At 40.6% G+C, this 21,475-nt stretch overlaps 1 protein-coding gene across 1 annotated transcript in view; it reads left to right on the top strand.

The window, feature by feature from the left end:
- The window catches only part of pnpla2 (patatin-like phospholipase domain containing 2), a 59,155-nt gene extending 39,766 nt beyond the window's left edge, over positions 1–19,389 (top strand). Inside the window, exons 5-9 of the mRNA XM_060838767.1 lie at positions 1,205–1,265; positions 6,520–6,687; positions 9,516–9,648; positions 11,106–11,228; positions 12,119–19,389. Coding sequence (XP_060694750.1) covers positions 1,205–1,265; positions 6,520–6,687; positions 9,516–9,648; positions 11,106–11,228; positions 12,119–12,377 — 744 coding nt within the window. The 3' untranslated portion in view covers positions 12,378–19,389. The remainder of the gene's footprint in view (positions 1–1,204; positions 1,266–6,519; positions 6,688–9,515; positions 9,649–11,105; positions 11,229–12,118) is intronic.
- Positions 19,390–21,475: the final 2,086 nt, after the last annotated feature.

The following is a 21,475-nucleotide window of genomic DNA, read 5'->3' as shown; positions in this document are numbered from 1 at the left end:
CCAGCCTTTCAATTCTAGATGGATTTAATTAACTGTTTGAGGTCAACCTAGCTCCCATGGTGGGATTTAAACTCCCATTACTAAAACTAGTTAGTCCAGGCCTCAGGATTATAAATCCAGTAACGTATCTGCCAGTGCTTTGAATTCTCGGAGCGTTAGATACTTGGAGTATTGAGCTCTGATTAAAAAGCATGTGATAAACTACTTGGAATGTTTGAAAACTGTTGACATTTTAGAACCCTGCACATTTGGTAGCATGGGAATCATTGGAAGGAAGTTATTTTTCAATTCCTTCAGGGGATACAGGCTGCGCTGGCTTGACCATAATCTATTTCTCATCCCTGACTGCTCTTAAGGTGGTGCTACGCTCCCCCCTCTAATTGCTTCTGTCCACTTGGTGTAGTTACACCCACAATGCATGGGGAGTCATCTGGCTCAATTAAACTAAACCTTATCATCATCTCAAAACCTCAAGGGTTGAAGAGTGCATGAAACATGTTTTAGTCCATATGTATGTTGATGTTAGAGTTGTCATCCTCACTCTGGAAAGAATCTCTATCTCCTTTTATTTTTTTCAGAACCATCACTTGCCAATATAGCAAACAGGTAGTGCATTGTACCCAAATTCAGGGACCTTCACTTGCAAAATCCACTGCGGAATCTCCGTTATCTTGAGCAAGTGAACATCTAAGATTTGTTTTGCATGAACTAGATGGATTGTCTCCTGATCACACCCCAAGGTATAAATTTGTAAAGGAGCAAGAGTATTGGGGTATATGGTTGGGATAAGCTATCCATTGAAACCGATAATGTTGCACAGTTCCTACTTTTATCCTTAAGAATTGCTACAGTCAGGCTGGTTTCACTTCTACAAGTGGGTTTTTGATGTCTGGATACAAATTAACCAGAGGTCTGACTACTCTTCAGCAAATTTGAAGAGGCTGATACAACACTGAGATATAAAAGTACGTTGGGAACTCTGATTAAGGTGGACAAACATTCATTCGCAAATGTACTTTACTTGAAGTATACGTACTGTCATGCTATAAAAACGTGTATAATTAAATTTCACTGAACATTCCACAATGGACATATTTAGTACAGTACTCAGGAGTAAGTGAATACTTCGGTGTAAAATTAGCAATTGATTTGTCCAAATGAAATACAGATCCATTCACTTGATATGATTGATTCCATTTGGTAGGTGATGCGGAATATGTGCAAACAGGGATACAGTGATGCACTGGACTTCCTCAAGAAGAATGGTGAGTGTGTTTACCTATATCATCCAGTTTTTAAAGGACACTTTTTTTTCTCTAAGTCTGTGACAATGATGGTCTATGAAATTGTATCTAATTAACCAAGCCTGTCACAATCGTTGAATGTCCTGGTGAGTTAAAGAAGATTCATTGTGATTCATTAATGGCTCAGTGGTTAGCACTGCTGTCTCACAGTGCCAGGGACACCGGTTCGATTCCAGCCTCTGGCAACTGTCTGTGAAGTTTGCACATTCTCCCAGTGTCTGCATGGGTTTCCTCTGGTATCCTCCCACAGTCCAAAATATGCAGTTCAGTTGAATTGGCTATGTTAAATTGCCCATAGTGTTTCAGGACATGTAGGTGAGGTGCATTAGTCTGGAGTAAATATGAAATAATAGGGTAGGGGAATGGACTGGGTGGGACATACTTCGGAATGTCAGTGTGGACTTGTTGGGCCAGAGGGCTTGTTTCCACACTGTAGGGATGCTATGGAGTCATAATATGTTTTCAAGCCAGGATGGTGTGTGGCTTAGAGGGGAAACTGCAAATGGTGGCATCCCTGTGCATCTGCTGCCTTTATCCTTCTAGATGGGAGAGGTTAGTGGTTTAGGAGGTGCTGTTGACAGAGCCTGGGAGGGTTGCTACAATGCATCTTGTAGATGAAACATATTGCAGCCACCCAGTACATCAGTAGTGAGGGGAATGAATATTCAAGTTAGACAATGAGTGACAAGCAAACTGGTTCCTCTTATCCTGGTTGAATGTGTGTATTGTTGGACGACATCTATCCAGGCAAAAAGAAGATAATGCCATGGAATGTCACAGAGAGATGATTAGCTTCTATCTTGTTGGAGAGATCATATTATGGTTGTCACATATTTCACTATTACCCCCATTGCAACTTAGGATTCTGGCATTAAGAAGGAAACATTATACTCTTGTTGCAAACTTTCAAAGTGCTTGAATGGAAGTTTCATTTTAACCACTGTTACTGGATAAAATGGCATTTATGTATCAGGAAATAAATATCACACTGACTTAGCTTTGATTGTCAACAGTATTATTGTAAAAATAACCTGACGTTAATTGTAGTCTTATTAGGTTCACACTGGGTGACTTGGCTTCAGATTATAAACAAGGCAGATAGAAAAGAAGGCACCCCTGCAGGGGGGAGGGCAATATGATTTCACATTTAAAGCTGCCTCCAATTTATGGCATTGATGTTATTCATGAATAGTCTTGATAACTCTCATACCTGCCAACTAAGGATCATAATGTGGACTTTTGGGAAGTGAAAAATTGTGCTTATCAGAATAATGAGGCTTTTTCAACTTATTTTCATTTTATTTTATATATGTACCGTACTGTTTCCAGATTGATTGATTGATTGATTTTATGCCACCTTGTGGTGATGCTAAGCAACAACACTTCAAAGCCATACTAGTAAAAATCACACAACACCAGGTTACAGTCCAACAGGCTTATGTGGAAGTATTTCTAAATGCTGTATTTTTCTGCTGTTTTCTGTTTCAATGGGACTTTTTAAAAATAAATTTTAGCAAAGCAATTTACTACTATGCTGTGCACTGCAGCTGTGTTTACAAGTCAAAGCTATAAAAACCAAATGCTGAAAATATTCAGCAGAATCTGTATAGAGAGGGGGCTTCGATTTTGACTCAAAAATATCTCTCACTCTCTCACTCTCACTCTCTCTCCTCCCCCCTCCCCTCCCCCATGGATGCTGCCAACTAAAAAACTGCATTCCAAAGAGAGGAAGTGAACATAGCACAAAATATCTGTACAGACACAGTTAACCAGGAAGCAGAATACCTTAACTGAATGTGACATCACTTCCATTCCTGCAGCAAATGGCATTGTATTTGTTGAAGAACAGAATTCGGGCTGAATGTAATTGTGGCTTCCATGAATTCAGTTAGTAAGGCACAGTCTGGGACTGGAAACCTGAGATTATTTGGTCCATGTGATTTAATCTTACATTGAGTAATAGTTACACGCGTTGAATGTTTGCGGAGCTCTGTATGTTTCAGTTTGTTTATGATTCACGTTGCCAATATCTCTGCAACTTCTATCAAAGTCAGTTTAATTTTAAAACAATCCTGCTTATTTTACCAGATGTGTTGGGTCGATGAAATTACAATTGTTGGGATGGTCTATTTATTTTTTCCCTTTCCCTTCACCTTAACATTTATATTGTTCCAATCTTGCTCAGGTTGTGGTTGGGTTTTTTTTTGAGAATGCAGAAATGTGTTTAGAAACAATAGTTCCCAATTCTACTTCCCTAAAACTTGAAGGGGAAATCTGCCCACAGTGAATGGTAAAACACTTTTTTTTTCACCCTTGCAAGTGAGTGGACAGAAAATCAAAGTCTGGTGGACACTTTGCCAACCTCCACCCTCCGAAGCTAGGTTCACTTAGCAAATCTTTACTTAGTATGAAGCAAAGTTTGAATGAATAAATGTAATCTTTCACATGATCTCCCTAAAGAATGTGCAACACGTAACTCCATACTCAGCCTGTTTACTGCAGATTCATTTTACAGTGATCTCCCTTCAAGAAAGACTATGTCATCCAGTTATACTAAAGACCAGATGAAATGGCTTCTAATATTGTGCTCTTGTAGTTTGTGGCATCGTCTGAAGCTGCCTATAGCCCTGTCTTTAGCACTGCAGGTGCTGCTGTCAGAGCTCTGAGGCAAGACAATACATGACATGGATGCTTCAGCTCTAACTCTTGAAGTCCAGCTCACTTGTATTACTTCCTTTAGAGTTTACAATTTGTGCTCACTCCAAATACTTTCTTTCCTGTCTAACAAAATCACTCCAGCCCCTCCACACGAAAGCCCTTGCACTTTTTCTGTGACTTCAAATACAAAAGTCACAGAGTTGTGGTCTGCCCAGGCAAACAAAAAATCTTTCATTATTACCAAATATAAGAACTCTTCTGTAGTGAACAGGACACAGTAAATGGATCGTTAGCCATGCCATTCAAATTTTATATTGGACTCCCCTCCCAAACAAACTATTCCCAGAAGCACAAGGTATTTAATAAGTTTGAATATCGCAGACTCTAGACAGTTCACCAAGGGCTAGATCTGGGTGGGATGCTCTTCAGAGGGTCAGTGTTGACTCAGTGGGCCAAATAGAATCTCTGCAGTGCAGATAGAGGCCATGGTTAAACACCCAAGCCAGTCAGAAAGTGAACCTTTTGAAAATATCTTCCAGAGCGTAGAATAAATATTTAAGGTGAGGCTGGGTGGGTTGGGACCTTTTTTTTCCCCCTTAAGCATTGGAGGGTGAGGGGTGACCTTGCAGGTATAAAAAATCATGAAGGGCATCAATAAGGTGAATAGCCAAGTTTTTTTCCAAGGGTAGGCGAGTCCAGAACTAGAGGCCATTAGTTTAAAGTGAGAGGGGAAAGACTTAAAGGGACCTAAAGAGCAACTTTTTCTCGGAGGGTACTGCGTTATAGAATGAGCTGCTAAAGGAAATGATGGACGGGGGTACAATTACAATATTTAAAAGGAATCTAGATGGGCACACGAATAGATTTTTTTTAGACTCCCTTCAGTGTGAAAATAGGCCTTTCAGCCCAACAAGTCCACACTAACTCTCTGGAGTGACCCACCCAGATGCATTTCCCTCTGACTAATGCACCATAACACTATGGCAGTTTAGCATGGCCAATTCACCTGACCTGCACATCTTTGAAATGTGGGGAGAAACCAGACCACCCAGAGGAAACCCATACAGACACAGGGAGAATGTGCAAACTCTACACAGACAGTCGCCCAAGGCTGGAATCGAACCCGGGTCCCTTGCACTGTGAGGCAGCAGTGCCAACCACTGTGCCGCCCAATAGAAAAGGTTTAGATGGATATGGACCAAATGCTGGCAAATGGGACTAGATAAATTTAGAATATCTGGTCGGCATGGACGAGCTGGACTGAAGGATCTATTTTCTGCGTGCAACTCTATGACTCTAAATACAGGAGCTTGGAAGGTCTTCCTGCAATTGTACAGGGCCTTGGCGTGACCACATCTGGAGTATTGTGTATAGTTTTAGTCTGCTTATTGGAGGAATGCAATGAAGATTTGCCAGACTGATTCCTGGAATGGCAGGACTGACGTATGAGGAGGTATTCGATAGATTAGCCCCATATTCAATAGAGTTCAGAAGAATAAATAGGGATCTCATAAAATTCTAACCGGGTGAGACAGGGTAAATGCAGGAAAGATATTCCCAATGCCTGGGGAATCAGAACCAGGAGATCACAGTCTAACCATACAGGGTAGGCTATTTAGGACTGAGATAAGACATTTCCTCCCCTTGATGGAATCATTAGAATCTCTACATTGCGGAAGTAGGCCACTGAAGTGGGCCCATCAAGTCCATACCTGACACTGAAGGGCATCCTACCCAGATCCATCCCCCTCCACCCTATCCCTGTAACCCTGCATTTCCCATGGCTAATCCACTTAGCCTGTGTATCCCAGAACATTGTGGATAATTTAGCATGGCCAACTTATCTAAGCTGGGACTGTGGGAGGAAACTCACGCAAATACAGGGAAAACATATAAACTCTCCACAGATAGTCACACGAGGCTGGAATTGAACCCAGGTCCCTAGTGTTGTGAGGCAGCAGTGCTAACCACAATGCCATCTTGATAGTGGTGCATCTGTGGAATTCTCTACCATAGAAAGGTTGAGGCTAAAACATTGTTTTCAGGAAAGAGATAGATATAGTTCTTGGGGCTAAAGGGATTATAGGGTATGAGGACAAAGCAGGAACAGGGTATCGAATTGGATAATCAGCCATGTTCAGATTGAATGGCATAGCAGGCTTGAAGGGCCGAATGGCTTACTTGCTCCTATTTTCACATTTCTACCCCTTCTTCAAATATTCCTCATCCCTGATACTTTATAAATGCAAATGGTCATTCATGTTCTCTTGCCAAAGCCACAGAGTGGGTGAGTCATCTGTATCTCAATGAGGAGTTTAGTCGGTTTAAATGACGAACCACACCCAGGCATTTGTGCATGACTTTAGTTAATTGAAAGGCAGGATTTGCTTACTGGAGTCGCCTTGTGTACTGGATATTTGGTTGTTTCTGTTGTGAGCTCAAATTGCCATGGAAATGTTTTAGCACGGGTCAGTAAAATCGTTTTTCTTTTCAACCCAAAGAGCAGCTTATGGAAGGAATTGTGACTAACCACACTTCTTCCATTCCAACCCTGCAGCTCTGCTGAACCAGCAGCGACCTTTGCATAGTCCTTCTCACTCAGCTTCCGTCTCGCACGACGCAACTGATGACGTTGAAGAGGGGCCAGTGGAGGATCACGTTCTGATCACATTCAGTAAGAATGATGACAAGATTCTCGAACATCTGTCACCGCGACTACACAAAGGTAAGTGAAGTTGCTCAAGATCGAGAGAAATGGTGAGAAAGGCCATTGCTTCTGGTCCAAAGCATGACTCACTGTTTCCTGTCAGGTGACCAGCTGATAGCTCAAGGGGTAAATGTCTTGTCCAGTGGACCATTCAGTGGCTGTTAGATTTCACTGCCAAGATTAGCCTGTCTTTCTCCATAAAATAGAATCCCTACAGTGTGGAAACAGGCCCTTCGGCCTAGCAAGCCCACACCAATCCTCCAAAGAGTAACCCACTCAGACCCATTTCCCTACCTCTATTACTCTACATTTACCCTGACCAGTGTACCTAACCTACACATCCCTCAACACTATGGGCAGTTTAGCATGGTCAATTCACCTAAGCTGTGCACCGTTGAGCACCCGGAGGAAACGCATGCAGACGCTGGGAAAGAACGTGCAAACTCTACACAGACACTCACCAGAGGTGGGAATCGAACCCAGGTCTCTGGCACTGAGGGGCAGCAGTGCTAACCACTGAGCTGCCGTGTCACCCCAGTATCCACGTGTACTTGTCTGGCAGGTGGGGGACTGACCGTGGTCACATCATCCAAGGGCTGTGAAGCAATCTTCTGACTTGCACTGCAGCCCTGGCTGAGATCAGTTAGCTTGCCAGACTGCGGCTTAAACATTTTTTTGTGTTTTTTTTCTGTTTGTTTCCGTCCAGCTGCTTTGCTTGGCTGTGCTGTTGGTGATGTGGCAAAGTTGACTGTTGTCAGACTATGTGGAACTTGATCCCATGTCTGCAGATGATATTTCCGAGGAGTGGCCGGTAGCTCAGAGCTGAGGTTGCATGTTGAGATCAGCGGAGTCTCAAAAGAGGCCATTGCTAGAGATGCACTGCAGCAATTGTTAGATAAAAGTGTGACCAAATAAAGATGAACTCATTGGGTTGGGCTGCAGCAGAGGTTTGTAGTGCAAGGTTTTATATACTACTGTGATTGTAGTATGGAGAATAGGGCACCCACCCTTACACAGGATGTGTTTAATCGTGATGGCCTTCTCAGTGCTGCCACAGTGATCGAAATCTAAATGAGGATAAATCAAGAACTTGGCAGTGAAATGATATGGAGGTGCCGGGGTTGGGCTGGGTTGGACAAAGTTTAAAAATGACAACACCAGGTTATAGCCCAACTGTGTTTTTTTTTGGAAGCACTAGCTTTTGGAGCGCTGCACCTTCATCAGATAACTCATCTCCCTGATGAAGAAATTACCTGATGAAGAAGCAGCACTCCGAAAGCTAGTGCTGCCAAAAACAAAACCTGTCTGACTACAACCTGAGTGTTGTGAGAGTTTTAACAAGAAAGCTAGTGATGTCAAGAGTGATGGGGTTAATATTGGATTGTTGGAGGAGGACTGCGAGTTGATGTAATTGTTCTATAAAGCCCATGCAAAACAGCTTGCTTTGATTCCCTTATTTACATTTTAAAAGTCTAACTTAAACCACTTGCAGGGTGGGTAATTGAATTATCTGTGTAATGAGATTATCTATTCTAATTGTTTAATACACCACCAAACAATTTTCCGCTCACTGGGCTTCAGGAAGGTCAATACAGGATCACAAAACAAGTTGGACTTTATTTTTTACAAACATAAATGAGTTTTAAACCTTCGTAGCTCATACTTTGTCAATGCTGGTGACTATCAAAATAGGTCTAATTTTGTAAACTTGCCAGTTTTTCACAAAACAAAACATCTCTCTTTCTCAGATAGTACATTCTGTCCCCTCCTGTTGGATTGCTGAAATTTAAATATGCAGGATAGACCAGGTTATTTATTTCCTTGAGAGTTTATCTTCCTCATGTACCAACCTTGGTCAGGTGAAGGTTATTTACAGAGAATCAGAAGGTGTGTACACATAGCCAGCAATTCCCATTTTATTCTTGCCAGCTCATGATTTCAGTCTTTCAAAGAAAATGCAGCCATTCAATAATTTTTCCACCCACTTTGTGGCACTTTACTTCTTTGCAACCTCACCCATAACTTGTGTTTCGAATATTATTGACACCATTACATTGGTTCCACATAACGGACCATTTTTTCCAAATTAGAAACATAATGTGGAAGTAGGTCATTCGGCCTATTGAGTCCACACTGACCCTTCAAAGAGCATCCTGCCCAGACCCCCCCGCAAACCCTATCACCCCCCATACCTAATCCATCTAACCCTGGACACAGTGCATGGCCAATTCACCCTAACCTGCATGCCTTTGAAATGTGTGAGGAAACCAGAGCTAACCCACACAGATACCGGGAGAATGTGACAACACCACTAAGACAGACAGTTGCCAGAGGCTGGAATTGAACCTTGGCTCCTGGTGCTGTGAGGTATTAGTGCTAACCACTGAACCACCGGGTCACCCTACTGTTTGCACCAGTGTTGGCACAGATCTTTCCTGCTGTTCCCCAAAGATAAGCCTCAAATTCCCAGCTTTAGTAGTTGGGAGTTTTGCAGTTCTCTGTACCAGTCAGTTGTCCTGTGACTGATCGGTGTAAATTTGTTCCAAGAATAGGACCAGAATTGTACTTTTTGAGTTCACTGGAAACTGGACAGAAAATGGTTGGATTCCACTCGATCCTAAAGTCTTTAAACACTCCAGTATTCGGAGACAGATCTGAACCCAGCCACATATGTAACAGTAAACTAGCCCAGCCTTCTGTGCCATGCAGTTTCTTAAGGTCCTTTGCTTTTACCCTTTCACCCCATTCTTCCCTTGCAAAACAAAATCTATGTACATGTGTCTGTTAACTTGTTCTAATTGGAAGTTGTTTGACTTTTTGTCCAATTGTCTTTTTTTAAAACTCAGCATTAATTGAAGCCTGTGCTGAAAAGAGAGGTTTCCGTGCAGTCTTCTCGAACATGTTGCCAGTTCGTCTAGCCTCGACCCTTATGCTTCCTTATACTTTGCCCTTGCAATCTGCGGTTTCATTCACCATAAAGTAAGTTTGCAACTTTTATTGTTCCTTGCCATCATTAGGGATCAATTATCTTCCTCTCTCCTTTATTGGAAAATCATATCTGATCAGGAGAAGTTGATCTGTCAGGTGTGGATATTTTCAACATCCCTTCAAGGTGCAGCACATTAGAATAACTGGTGTCTAAGCCGTGGAAATGGAAAAATTAATGGAGCTAATTCTCTGATCCTTTGCTCCTGGTGGGGAACCACATTCACAGGAGCACTGCTTAGACAGTCAGAATACAACAGCATCATCTTTTCTTTGGCTCAACTTCCTTTTCAATACCATATTCTCCAATGGAGCATTGAATTGTGGACTTAACCTTAGTAAGTTTTGGTTTGCCTTGGCATTCTGGCAAAGTACCATTTAAAATATTGGCAACTGTAGCCAACTTGCGAGGAGGAGAGATGGAGACAAGCAAACATAGATTTAGAATTCATAAATATTTATTTATCTGGCACTGTGCTGTGTAATCAGACTGTTTCGTAGTACTTTCCACATCCGGCAGAGATTTTCCTGCACATTCAAACACCTCATCTACCGTGTCAGTTGCTCTCGATGTGGTCTCCTCTACATTAGGGAGACAGGACACCAACTTGCGGAACATTTCAGGGAACATCTCTGGGACGCATGCACCAAACAGTCCCACCGCGCCGTGGCCGCACACTTTCGACTCCTTCCCATTGCGTCAAAGACATGCAAGTCCTGGGCTGCCTCCATTGCCAAATTCTAGCCACCCAACCCCCTGAACCTGTGACCTCTTAGAATCATAATGAGATCATGCAACATTGCCTTATGATGATAAAGGCATTGCTTGTCACTGGCCACACTGGTGTTTCCTTTATTCCTGGTGGTGGAAATTGAATAAAGATCTGTACACCTGTTGTCTTGCACGCTTGTGCGCACACACAACATGGAAGTGCTAGGGAATATATAAGTATTACCGCAGTTAGGCGGTAGTGTGAGGGTCGAAACAAAAGAAAAAAATTTGGAAAAAAAATACAACCATAACATGCATTTATGGCTCATCTTCAATGTAGTAAAATATTCCAAACAAATAACATTAGTTCTAGGCAGCTCAACTACGTTTATAAATTAGTTTGTCTTCACAGTTTCCTTTTTTGAACAAATGCTGATTTAGATCATAAACTCTATCTTGTGCTGCAGTATTCTGTTGCCTGTTCCAAGAAGAGAGAACTCATTTGTCACGGCATTGGCTTAAATTAAAAAGTACTTGACCAGAACTGGAGTGCCTAGTGGTGTTTGCATTTCTGGAATGTGTTCTCTGCAAAGTTATCACTTAGCCTGAGATCAGGGAATGTTATATCCTATTTTATAGTTTAGAATTTATTATCTACACTACCCTTATGGCTTTTATTCTGAAGCAATGCATACAGGCATTTAATTATTCTTGTCTCTTTATTTGTTGTGCTTCACAGAATGTTGGAATGGTTGCCTGATCTGCCCGAAGATGTTGACTGGATGAAAGAACAGGTTGCCAATATTTTATGGTACTTTGCCACGAATGCCAAGGCAAAACTGGGACATCAACTGTCAACAAGGTATGGACAGTAGATCAGAGAATAACTGCGCCAAGATTGACTGCAGTGTTGAATGTTTAAAGTGCTCCACATAAATATACACACACTTTTGCCATCCAGGCAACTTTTCAGATCTTTGACTTCTGTGTTTGTAAGTGGGATTTGGACATAGAATCATTCTAACCCCGGTATCACTTGCTTTGCTAATGAATCAGGATTTACTTTTGTTTTTGTTCAGTTTTGCCTCTTTGGGTGAGCTTATGCCAAATGTAGTGATATAACCACTATTCTGGCTGAGACCAACTGAACTGAATAACAAACATTAATTTTAATTCTAACTATGAATTAATCTTTAATCATACCTGGCTTTCCACTGTTTGTTTCCATTCAATTTTGTCCTGTGTCCACCACCACCTAATGCTATAGGTGTGATTGTGTATGTGTGGTGGGGGGGCACGAGTGGCTTCAGTCAAGTTGATCTAAGTTTAATGCTTGCTCAGTTCCAACTTCCTGTGGCATTTTGACCGCCAAAATCGTCATTGGGGATTCCGTCACCATTCCATGGTGATTCCCTTTGTTGGCAACCTCGCACAGATTCTCCTTTTGTATTCTTAGCAACCCCTGAGATGACACATAGAATCTCTCGATAATGCTTGCCTCCTCCAGGCTGACGTCACCTAACTCATTGCCGGAAATTGAGCTTGGAACCTCTTTTCTTCTGTATTGAATAGGAACATTTGAAGCGGGTAGTACACTAATTCACTGAGAGGTATGGGGGAGTCTGGGCCCATTCTTTTGTAGTGGAGCTTCCCATGCATGGTGTTTTTTAAAAAGGACGAGGGATAGAAAAAATTGGCTCAATTTCTATATTCCTGCCAGTTTAATGACGACGCAAACAATTGCTGTTCTAGGCTGCAATATAGTTCAAAGCTGCAGAGGACCCAAAGCCTTTTCATACCACCGAGACCATCTCCCTACATGTCTGTGAAGAAGTGGATTCGGAGTAATACTTCTGTCATGGATCTGATTTCCAAATGTGAAGCATACCAGCGTCACCTGTGGTCCAGCGTGCCCTTGATCAACTGGGAAGTGCAGGACTCTGTCTTTCAGGACGATCTCAAATCTGGCTTAGAGATGAAAGTCTCGGTCCACCACGGGGACCAGATCTGACCATAAGGAGGAACCTTCTTCCACACACGGCAATTCTTCCTCAGTGTCATATTAACTGCAGATATTTTTATTATGCACCAGTATGCCACGTGGAAATGAACTGTCTGAAAACTTGTGGAAGTTTGCATTCCACACAAGCCATGCATATTGACAAACTTCTTCCTGTTGAACAAACGATTTTCTACTAACCACTTTGCTATTGTTTGTGACCACTAAGTTTGGGGTACACCTATTTTATAACTTCATTATCACCATACCTTTTATGGTAATTACTATTTTTAAAGATAATTCTATTAATTTAAAGATGAATTGAAATTTTATAATCATTTATAAAAATATCAAAACTATTCAGAAATAATTTATATTATTAATATAAATTAAGCTTTCTTCAAAAAGCGTTATAAAGCTAAATTTAGCTTTTGAGATAGGGGATTGGATTTCTCAATGGAATCATGAAATTTGTGGAGAAATCGGAAGTGCAAAACTGAGAATGACCAAAGATAAATTTAATATCAGAAGTAACTTTAGTCTAACAGGGATCATATTTGGAGAAACAAAATTCTAGTTTCTTGCGAAGTGGTGAACTGAAAATTGCATACATAAGTATCCATACCTCGTCTCTTTATGTTTTGGATCAATGCAATATTCTTATGCCAAATCAATGCAATTGTGAACTACTTGTTAAGTGTTTGATTCATTTTAGTTGGAACTTTTTGAAAAAGTGGAATGTTTGAAATGCGACTTCAAAACTTTTAGTTTAAAATTCTTAGATTTTTAAACCTGAGTGGATTTATTGTTAAGTCTTGTTCTATTTCAAAGTAACAATAGCTGTCGATATATTTATAGTTTCTTTCCGTAATTTTTGTGACATACTTTGACTACATTCATATCTTAGCCTATACATTTCATTGTTTTGTTTCTATTCCACTGTTTTTGTGTTTTGCGACTCCATCAATATGGGTATAGTTTGCGTACATCTGTCAGCTGAACAAGATATAAGCTTTCAGCTTCTGTATTACTTACCTCTACCTGTACACTGTTCTAAGACACAAGCCTTCCCACTGTGTTCCCAGTTCCAGACATTCAAGATCATCAATAGATAACATGGCCTCATTTGATTAATGAATGGTTTGGAGGGCTGATAAACATCTGGGTGGAATTCACCTTGGGTAATAGTGTAAAGAGGACTTGAAGTGAGTGCTACTGAATATCTGGTGGTATACCACTGCCTAAGCTAAATTTGTAGCTTGTTATACAATGTCCTGAGACTCCAATCTAAATTATCATTATACAGCCATAAATAAATGTTAGTTTTGGATTGGCTACATTTTCCTAAAAAGTATCTTCCACTAACTCTTCTATGCAGTTGACTGGAATAGTCACAGTGGTTATGTGCTAAAGTAGTATACGGAATCCTCCGAACCTAGACTTCCAGTAACCTTTGTGCATGCACTTTTTTTTTATTTGTATATAAGGCACTATGTACTTTACAGATCCCTTTCGCTACTTTACAGTATAGAGAAAATACCATAACTAACATGGTTTCACCTAGTACAACAACTTTAAAATTTGTTTAATTTATTAAAATTTATACTTTATTAAACTCATAGAACTGAACAAAAAATGAATGCACAGTTGATATTTTATGGAGCCTTTTCCAATTGTTTCCCCTCTGTTTTAAGCATTAGCCAATCTTTATGTTACAAGTGATCTTTTGCAGAGTCCTTTTGCACTGCAGATGTGAAAGAGTGGCTTACTGTAGTTCTCTGCTGCTAATCTTCACATTCTCCCCAATTGGGGCCTCTTAATTAGACTTTGCAGCTTCTTCATGTCTAATGCAAACAAAGCACATGTTTAATATCTTCCGTTTCCAGAAACCATTCGCTAGCTTGTCACCAGAGGCTAGAGCTTGAGGGGCCATCCCACTCCACATCAAGCATGGCTGATTAGGACGTGCTCCTGTTCTAATTACTTACCGTAGGCATATTGGAAGGATTTGCAGCTTGACAATCGCTTGTCAAAAACACACTTAAGAACACCCTTTCTGTGACTATCAAGTCCTGGAGTAGGATTCAAATCCAAAGCATATGGCTTAGAGGCAGGGATGTTACCCACTGCACCACAAGGCATCCCCAAGGTCGCAATAATTTAACTATAATTTGCCGCTACTGGACGTGAGGAATGTAATCAAATGAACATGCACAGTGACACTGATCCTCACGAGCAGCGCTAAATGGATTTAGCTAATCAACCACCCATTTTACTGCACATCCTTTCGCACTACAGCCTATTCAACATAAACCCATTTCATGCCACTAGTTCAGATCAATTCTGCCCCACTCCCCATACCTCTGTACTAATCACTAGACTTTATAACTGCCCAGCACTAGATAACATTTAAATGAAAATTTATTTATATATATTACCATGTATATAGTATGTTTAAGACTATACTGCCCTGTATGAATTATCTGCATTATAAAATTATGGATTACAAACATATTACCATGTATGATTTATCTCCACAAAGAATTTTAAAAGATGTAAAATTTTGAGAATGTTTGTATAAACCGTACATAGGCTATAACCTAAAAGATGTGTAACCTACAAATATGATCAATTTTAAATAGTTGAAAGGAGAATAGACTTGCTGTTTAATCAAATTGTACTTATTAAATTTAGACAATATTTTCTTAAACTCCGAGGTGAGCATTTGAAGTTACAGTTGTGGATTGTAACTGATTGATTGAGTTACAGGTGTGATTGGGGATGGATTGTAATTTAAGGAGGATCACACTTGATATGTTGAAGTGAAACAGGTTCCTCCCTAGAGGGCACTGATCTTTGTTGGGAAATGGTTGTGTGAACTGTCTGGTACCTCTTTGATATATAATAAGTATCCAAGTGTAAACCAAAACAATGTGCTCCTCACCGATGAACATCGTAGCCACAAATGCTTTTCATAGCCTATTCACTGGATTACAATCAGACATTGAAAACCAGGGTATCAAGACCACCCCATGTGTTCTAACTAGCTTCAGCTAACTTGGTACATGTGCCCAAACTTGGGAAATCTGGCCCATATAGCTCTAATTTCTTTAGGAGTTTTGTATATACTGGAAGGCAGGGCAAGCAATCTAATGATTTTACAATTCAAATGATTTTACAACTGAATTACAAAATTTTAACCCATCACATGAACTATAGAATGAGCAGTACAGTACAAGTCTAGTGAAAGAGCCTACGCAGGATGATTTACTGATGGTCCACTGCTGATCTTAATTTACTGCAAATGCAAAATTAATACTGAAAATAGAGATGGTGATGATTTTTAAGATATCTCCATGGTTGCATTAATTTGTAATCTTTTCTGAAGAGATATTCTCTTTATTTCCCCAATACCAATTAAGCTAAATTCTGTAAGGTTTTTAAACAGATGCCTCGAATTGCCTCTATTGCAATAATTAATGATTCATATTCAATAGCATGATAACTTGACTTGATTTTTATAATCCATAGACACTGAAAACCACTGTACTATAATGAGCTTTTTCATTAAAATTAGAGACAAGACTTGTATGTTCTGCAAAGATTACTGGAATGCAGTTAACCATGTTGTACCATTTTGTAAATAATGTCTTTGGATGATATTTGATCATTAAACAAGTTCAGTTGCTTAAATATTTTCTTCCATCTATGCATTCCTTTTTAAAATTTATACCACTTTCAACACGTGGAGAATGTGCAATTTGGCGCGATCATGACTTCCTGAGCAATATGTCCCTCATATTCTCACTGTCTCATTCTGCAGACTCCAATGAATTTGTTGGCTTTATGTTAGGTAATGGTTAGTTTTAATTTAATTTATAGGGGCAGCACTTTGGCTTAGTGATGAGCACTGCTGCCTCACAGCACCAGGTTCCTGGATTCAATTCCATGCTTTGGCACTTGTCTGTGTGGAGTTTGCACATTCTCCGTGTGACTGTGTTTGTTTCCTCCTACAGTCCAGTTATGTGCAGGTTAGGTGGATTGGCCATGGGAAATGTAGGGTTACAGGGATGGGTTGGGTCGAGTCTGAGTGGGATGATCTTTTGGAGGGTCATTGTGGACTTGATTGGCTGAATGACCTGCTTCCACACTGTGTAGTGATTCTATGATTAAATCCAATAGAGATGTTGTAAGTGGAGGGATATTGATCAGATAAACTAAGAAATACTATTGTGTAAATACTGAATACCTGCCAGAAGTAATAACTGAGATCCATTGAATTTTCATTTTGTTGAAGTTAATGGAATAAAGGTTGGCAGGTTCAATAAACAGCTGGTTACCAATTCTGTTAGATCACTCTCTCCAGGCAGTAGACTACTTAGTACTTCAGAATTTGAATTGGCTGCTATCTGGAGAAACATTTTGTTTGGACATTTCCTGAATTGATACATTAATATCTTTGTAATTCAGCGAGACAAAATCATAACTCCCACCTATGACAAAACAAAAGTTGAATCATCCATATGCAGCATATCATCCCCTCTGGGCCAAATAAAATTGACTAAAGCAATAATGCAATTCAAATTGAAGCAGGACCTTGGGTTCTGGGTGGAGCTTGAGTTGCACGTTGATCTGACAGAGTTAGGACAACAACAGCTTACATTAAATAACATCTTTTTAAAGCCTCATGGTGTTTCAGAGGAACAATTATTTGTCACTGTCTCTGAAATGGAGACATTAAGACTTGATCAGAAGCTTGGTTACAGAGAGTTTTAAAGCAGCATCTTAAAGGAGGATGGAAATGTTTGAGGAGAGAATTCTGGAGCTTGAGGGTTTGGGTGTCAACAGTGAAATGATAAAAATTCTGAATACTTGAAATTAGAAGTGAAAAAGTGCAAAGGTTTTGCAGAGTTGTCGAGCTGGAGGAGGCTACAGACAGATGAATGCTTGAAGTCATGGAATATATTTGAAAATAGGATTGAGGCTTTATTTTTTGATGGATTTATGGATTTGGAGGAAACGAATGACCATGCAAGTCGGTGAGCGCAGGATGGATGGTTTGATGGAACTTGGTGTGAGTTAATACACAAGTGGCTGAATTTTGGATGAACTAAAATAGGACGCCAACCAACACCGCACTGGAATAGTCAAGCTAAATGAACACGTATTTCAGAGTTTCTACAGCAGAACAGCTGAGACCATTCTGGAAGTAAAAGTATGAAATCTCGATTAGATTATTTACAGTGTGGAAACAGGCCCTTCGGCCCAACAAGTCCACACCGAAGCGCAACCCACCCATACCCCTACGTTAACTCTTATCTAACACTAGAGCAATTTAGCATGGCCAATTCACCTAACCTGCACATCTTTGGACTGTGGGAGGAAACTGGAGTACCCGGAGGAAACCCACACAGACACTGGGAGAATGTGCAAACTCCACACAGTCAGTCGCCTGAGTCGGGAATTGAACACTGGTCTCCGGCGCTCTGAGGCAGCAGTGCTAACCACTGTGCCACTGTGCCGCCCGTGATGAAGAGGAGGATATGGAAATTTCCCCTCTGGACCAAATAGAATGGCAAGTGTGAACAAGGTTCATCCTTAGACTTGTAGCTAGAGAAAGGGATGGAATTGATGAGTGAGTGAGTTTGAGACAAAGGTTTTAGTCTTTCCATTATCAAAGTGAAGGACATTTTAAAACTTTGATCATACTGCACAATTACTTTAGCTGTGAGGTTTCTTGGGATCTCCTTAACAGAAAGGTTGGATTTAAGTTAATTGGTTACTTATTAATGAATGCACAGGAGATATTAAACTACCTAAGGTTGGATTTTACACCTCTGCTTGCAAGTTTGATGATGGAGGTCATAAAACAAAACAATAGGCCTTCCTACTGCCAGGCAGTCTGCCTATCCAAAATCTTCAGTCGGTCTGCCTTTGGGCTATTTGAAACCTTTTAAGTGACCAGCTGACAATTGCCCTCGGATTGACCTGTAGCTTCCAATGTGGAACTTCCTTTTGAGGAGGGTTGCCTTTAAAACAAATGGCACTGTTCCATGGTGTTAAATTGCTGTAGTGCAGGTGTGAGCATCATGAGTGGAAACTCCACCCACCAATCCCTAGTTTTTTAGTCTGAGGGTTGGCTTTGATAGCACCGCCGCATAAAATCCACCAATGCTGTCAAATAATTAATAAAAAAAAACTTTGATCCAGACGTTACAAACCAAGAAACTTTAATTGGAATTGCATTTAAATTCTCATATTATGTTGTGCCCTGCACATCAATGGAAAGGCATATTTTATTGTGTTTTTTGAGCAGAAGTCCTTCATACCAGTTTGAAGGTCACTTTGCTGTTTCTCTTCACAAATTTTCTTTTGTAAGTAATTGACTGTTGTTCTTTTACAATCAATCAATAATCACACAATGCTACTGCACAGGACTTTGTACATGTTGGGACTTGATAGCGATTGTAAAGGCTTTCCTGTAGAAAACTCATCTGAAATCCGTCAACTATCCTTATTTATATACCTTGCAAAGGTTTCTCCTCTCTCTGGAGAGACATTGATTCTTGCTTCGTAAATCTCTGGTACATTTCAAAAATGCCCACTCTCAAGCACACCACACGAATGTGTGATATTCCTGCAATTGTGTTTGGTCCTTGCATGTTCAAACATGAATCCTTTTCCCTTTCTCCTTTCACAGTAACGATTGGAAGTAGGAATTCTGACAGATTTACCATCTAATTGTCCTCTAAATATTGCACTAATTCCACCATTCTCCCCCTGCACCACTAAATCATCTTCACATGATGGGATCATGACTGAGTGCTAAACCAACAACAGTGTAGGAATCAACATTCCAGATTTCTGACCGGTATAATATTGCTGCCAAACTGTATGTTCTGCAAAGCCAATTGCAATCAGGGAAGCATAGTTTTACATAATTTGTATGTTGATTTAGATCTGACCCAATGTGTATTCTTAACTTGCTGTATTGTAATATCTAGCCTCGTGGGTTAATGAATATTAATAAAGCTGTTGTAAGTAACTGGTGTCTGTGAGCTTGTGATTTATGAAGTTCATGGATTACAGGTATCGTGGCTGAGCAGTCTAAGGCACTGGGTTATGGCTCCAAACTCTTCAGAGGTGTGGGTGCGAATCCAACCATTGCCAAGTTACTTTTTACCGTGGCACAGTGATCAGCACTGTTGCCTCACAGGGCCACGGACACGGGTTTCAATTCCCCCACCCTCGAGCGACTGTCTGTGTGGAATTTGCTCATTCTCCCCATTTCTGCACGGATTTCTTCCGGGTACTCCTGTTTCCTCCAACAGTCCCAAAATTTGCAGGCTAGGTAGACTGGCCATGCTAAATTGCCCATAGTGCCCAGGGTTATGCAGGCTAGGTGGATTAGCCATGGGAAATGCAGGGATGGGATGAGTCTGGGTGGGATGCTCTCCATTTGGGTCTCCTCCAACCAATGGGCCAAATGGCCTCTTTCTGCACTGCAGAGATTCCATATTTTTACATGTCAATTGTGGCCCACTTGGGTAGCACACTTACTGCTGCGTCAGACAGTTGTGGGTTCAAACCTCACTTGAGGCCCTGAGTAAAAAACTGTGAGCTGTTGTTCTACCACATGATCAAGGGAGTGCTGGATTGTAGGGGTAGTCACCTTTCAAATGTCAAACTGAAGGCTCTCTGGGACGTAAATGGTCTGGGACTATATGGGAGACCAGCAGAACTTCTATCCTGGATAACATTTTTACTTTATCTGCCATCACAAAAATAAAGCTTGTGTGATTATTATCACATTTCTGTTTGTGGGAGCTTTCTGGCTCTGCTTTTCTGTCAAAATTGACGATATTTCAAAAGTCTTTCATTTGATGGAAATCACTTTGGGACATTGTGAAGTGTGCAATAGGAATTGACAAAGTTAATCAAAGGAACTTGTTATTGATTCATCAGAATCACATCGTGAACGATATCTGGTTTTGAATTTGTTTTAATAGCCTGGAGACATGTAAATGTGATTGTTTAGTTCTTCAAATGTGCTTCATTCAACTTGTAGCTATTCTTTTCCAAAGTATAAAAAAGGCTGCATAAGGAGAAACCATAAAGTGTATTGGCCAGATCCAAAGATCGCAAAGAGTGGAGTCTACAGGCAACAGCCAACAGAGAGGACATTCTGTAACACAGGACCAAGATGGCTGCTGGAGCAATTACCAATGGTGTGATGCACATGTGGTTGAAGTCAGTGGAATAGAGTTCAGTTGAGTGCTATAGGATTGGAGGAGGTTAAAGCTTAGGGCAGGGAGTGTTGATAAGAGTTTTGAAGGGGCAAATGATAATTTGAAACTTAAGAAGCTGAGCAGGTGTAATGGATAAGCAGGACAGAATAGGAGAAAGGACAAGTGAATGTGAGTTCTAGTTGACTAAGTTTCACAAGAAGCTGGTGAAGATGGAGTTAGAATAATCTAGCTTAGAAGGGACATAAAAACATAAGAAATTTGAGTTGCCGCCCTTCTCTGCTGATCAGATCATGGCTGACCTTCAACTTTGACACCATTTTCTTGCACTTTCCCCAATGATGTTTTGTGGGTGACCATGGCTTGTGTGAGGATTTCAAATGCAGATGGGGTGACCTAAGGGGTGAATATCAGTAATATGGAAGTACAGGCAGGTGGACATCATGGAGGACATGATATATGGTCAGCAGCTGCTAGGGGTCATGGACAGATTTCAGACTGACTGATTTAGCCTGAGGGAATGGCTTCAATGATGGATGAAGTTGGTAAGTGTTTGTGGCAGCGTTTTTTGTCATCGTAATGTTTAAGTAAAAAGAAACTGTGACTGTTCCAGGATTGAATATTGGATAGACAGAGCTCAGTATGATAAACATACAATTGAATACTGACGATCACGTACCTTCCACTGACAGTCAGGGGCAGAATGTAGGTGAGGTGGAGTAATGTTGAATGAGCTAACTAGACATAACAGATGCTGTTGCCAGAGATTCTGGATACAATCGATTAGGTAAAAGTGAAACCAAGTGCAGGAAAACTATTTGAACTGAACAATAGAGGAGCAGTATTGGAAGAAGCTGATGTGAT

The sequence above is a fragment of the Hemiscyllium ocellatum genome, chromosome 18 (genome assembly GCF_020745735.1).
Source record: "Hemiscyllium ocellatum isolate sHemOce1 chromosome 18, sHemOce1.pat.X.cur, whole genome shotgun sequence".
Classification (NCBI taxonomy): domain Eukaryota; kingdom Metazoa; phylum Chordata; class Chondrichthyes; order Orectolobiformes; family Hemiscylliidae; genus Hemiscyllium; species Hemiscyllium ocellatum.
This window is presented reverse-complemented; position numbering and strand designations above follow the sequence as displayed.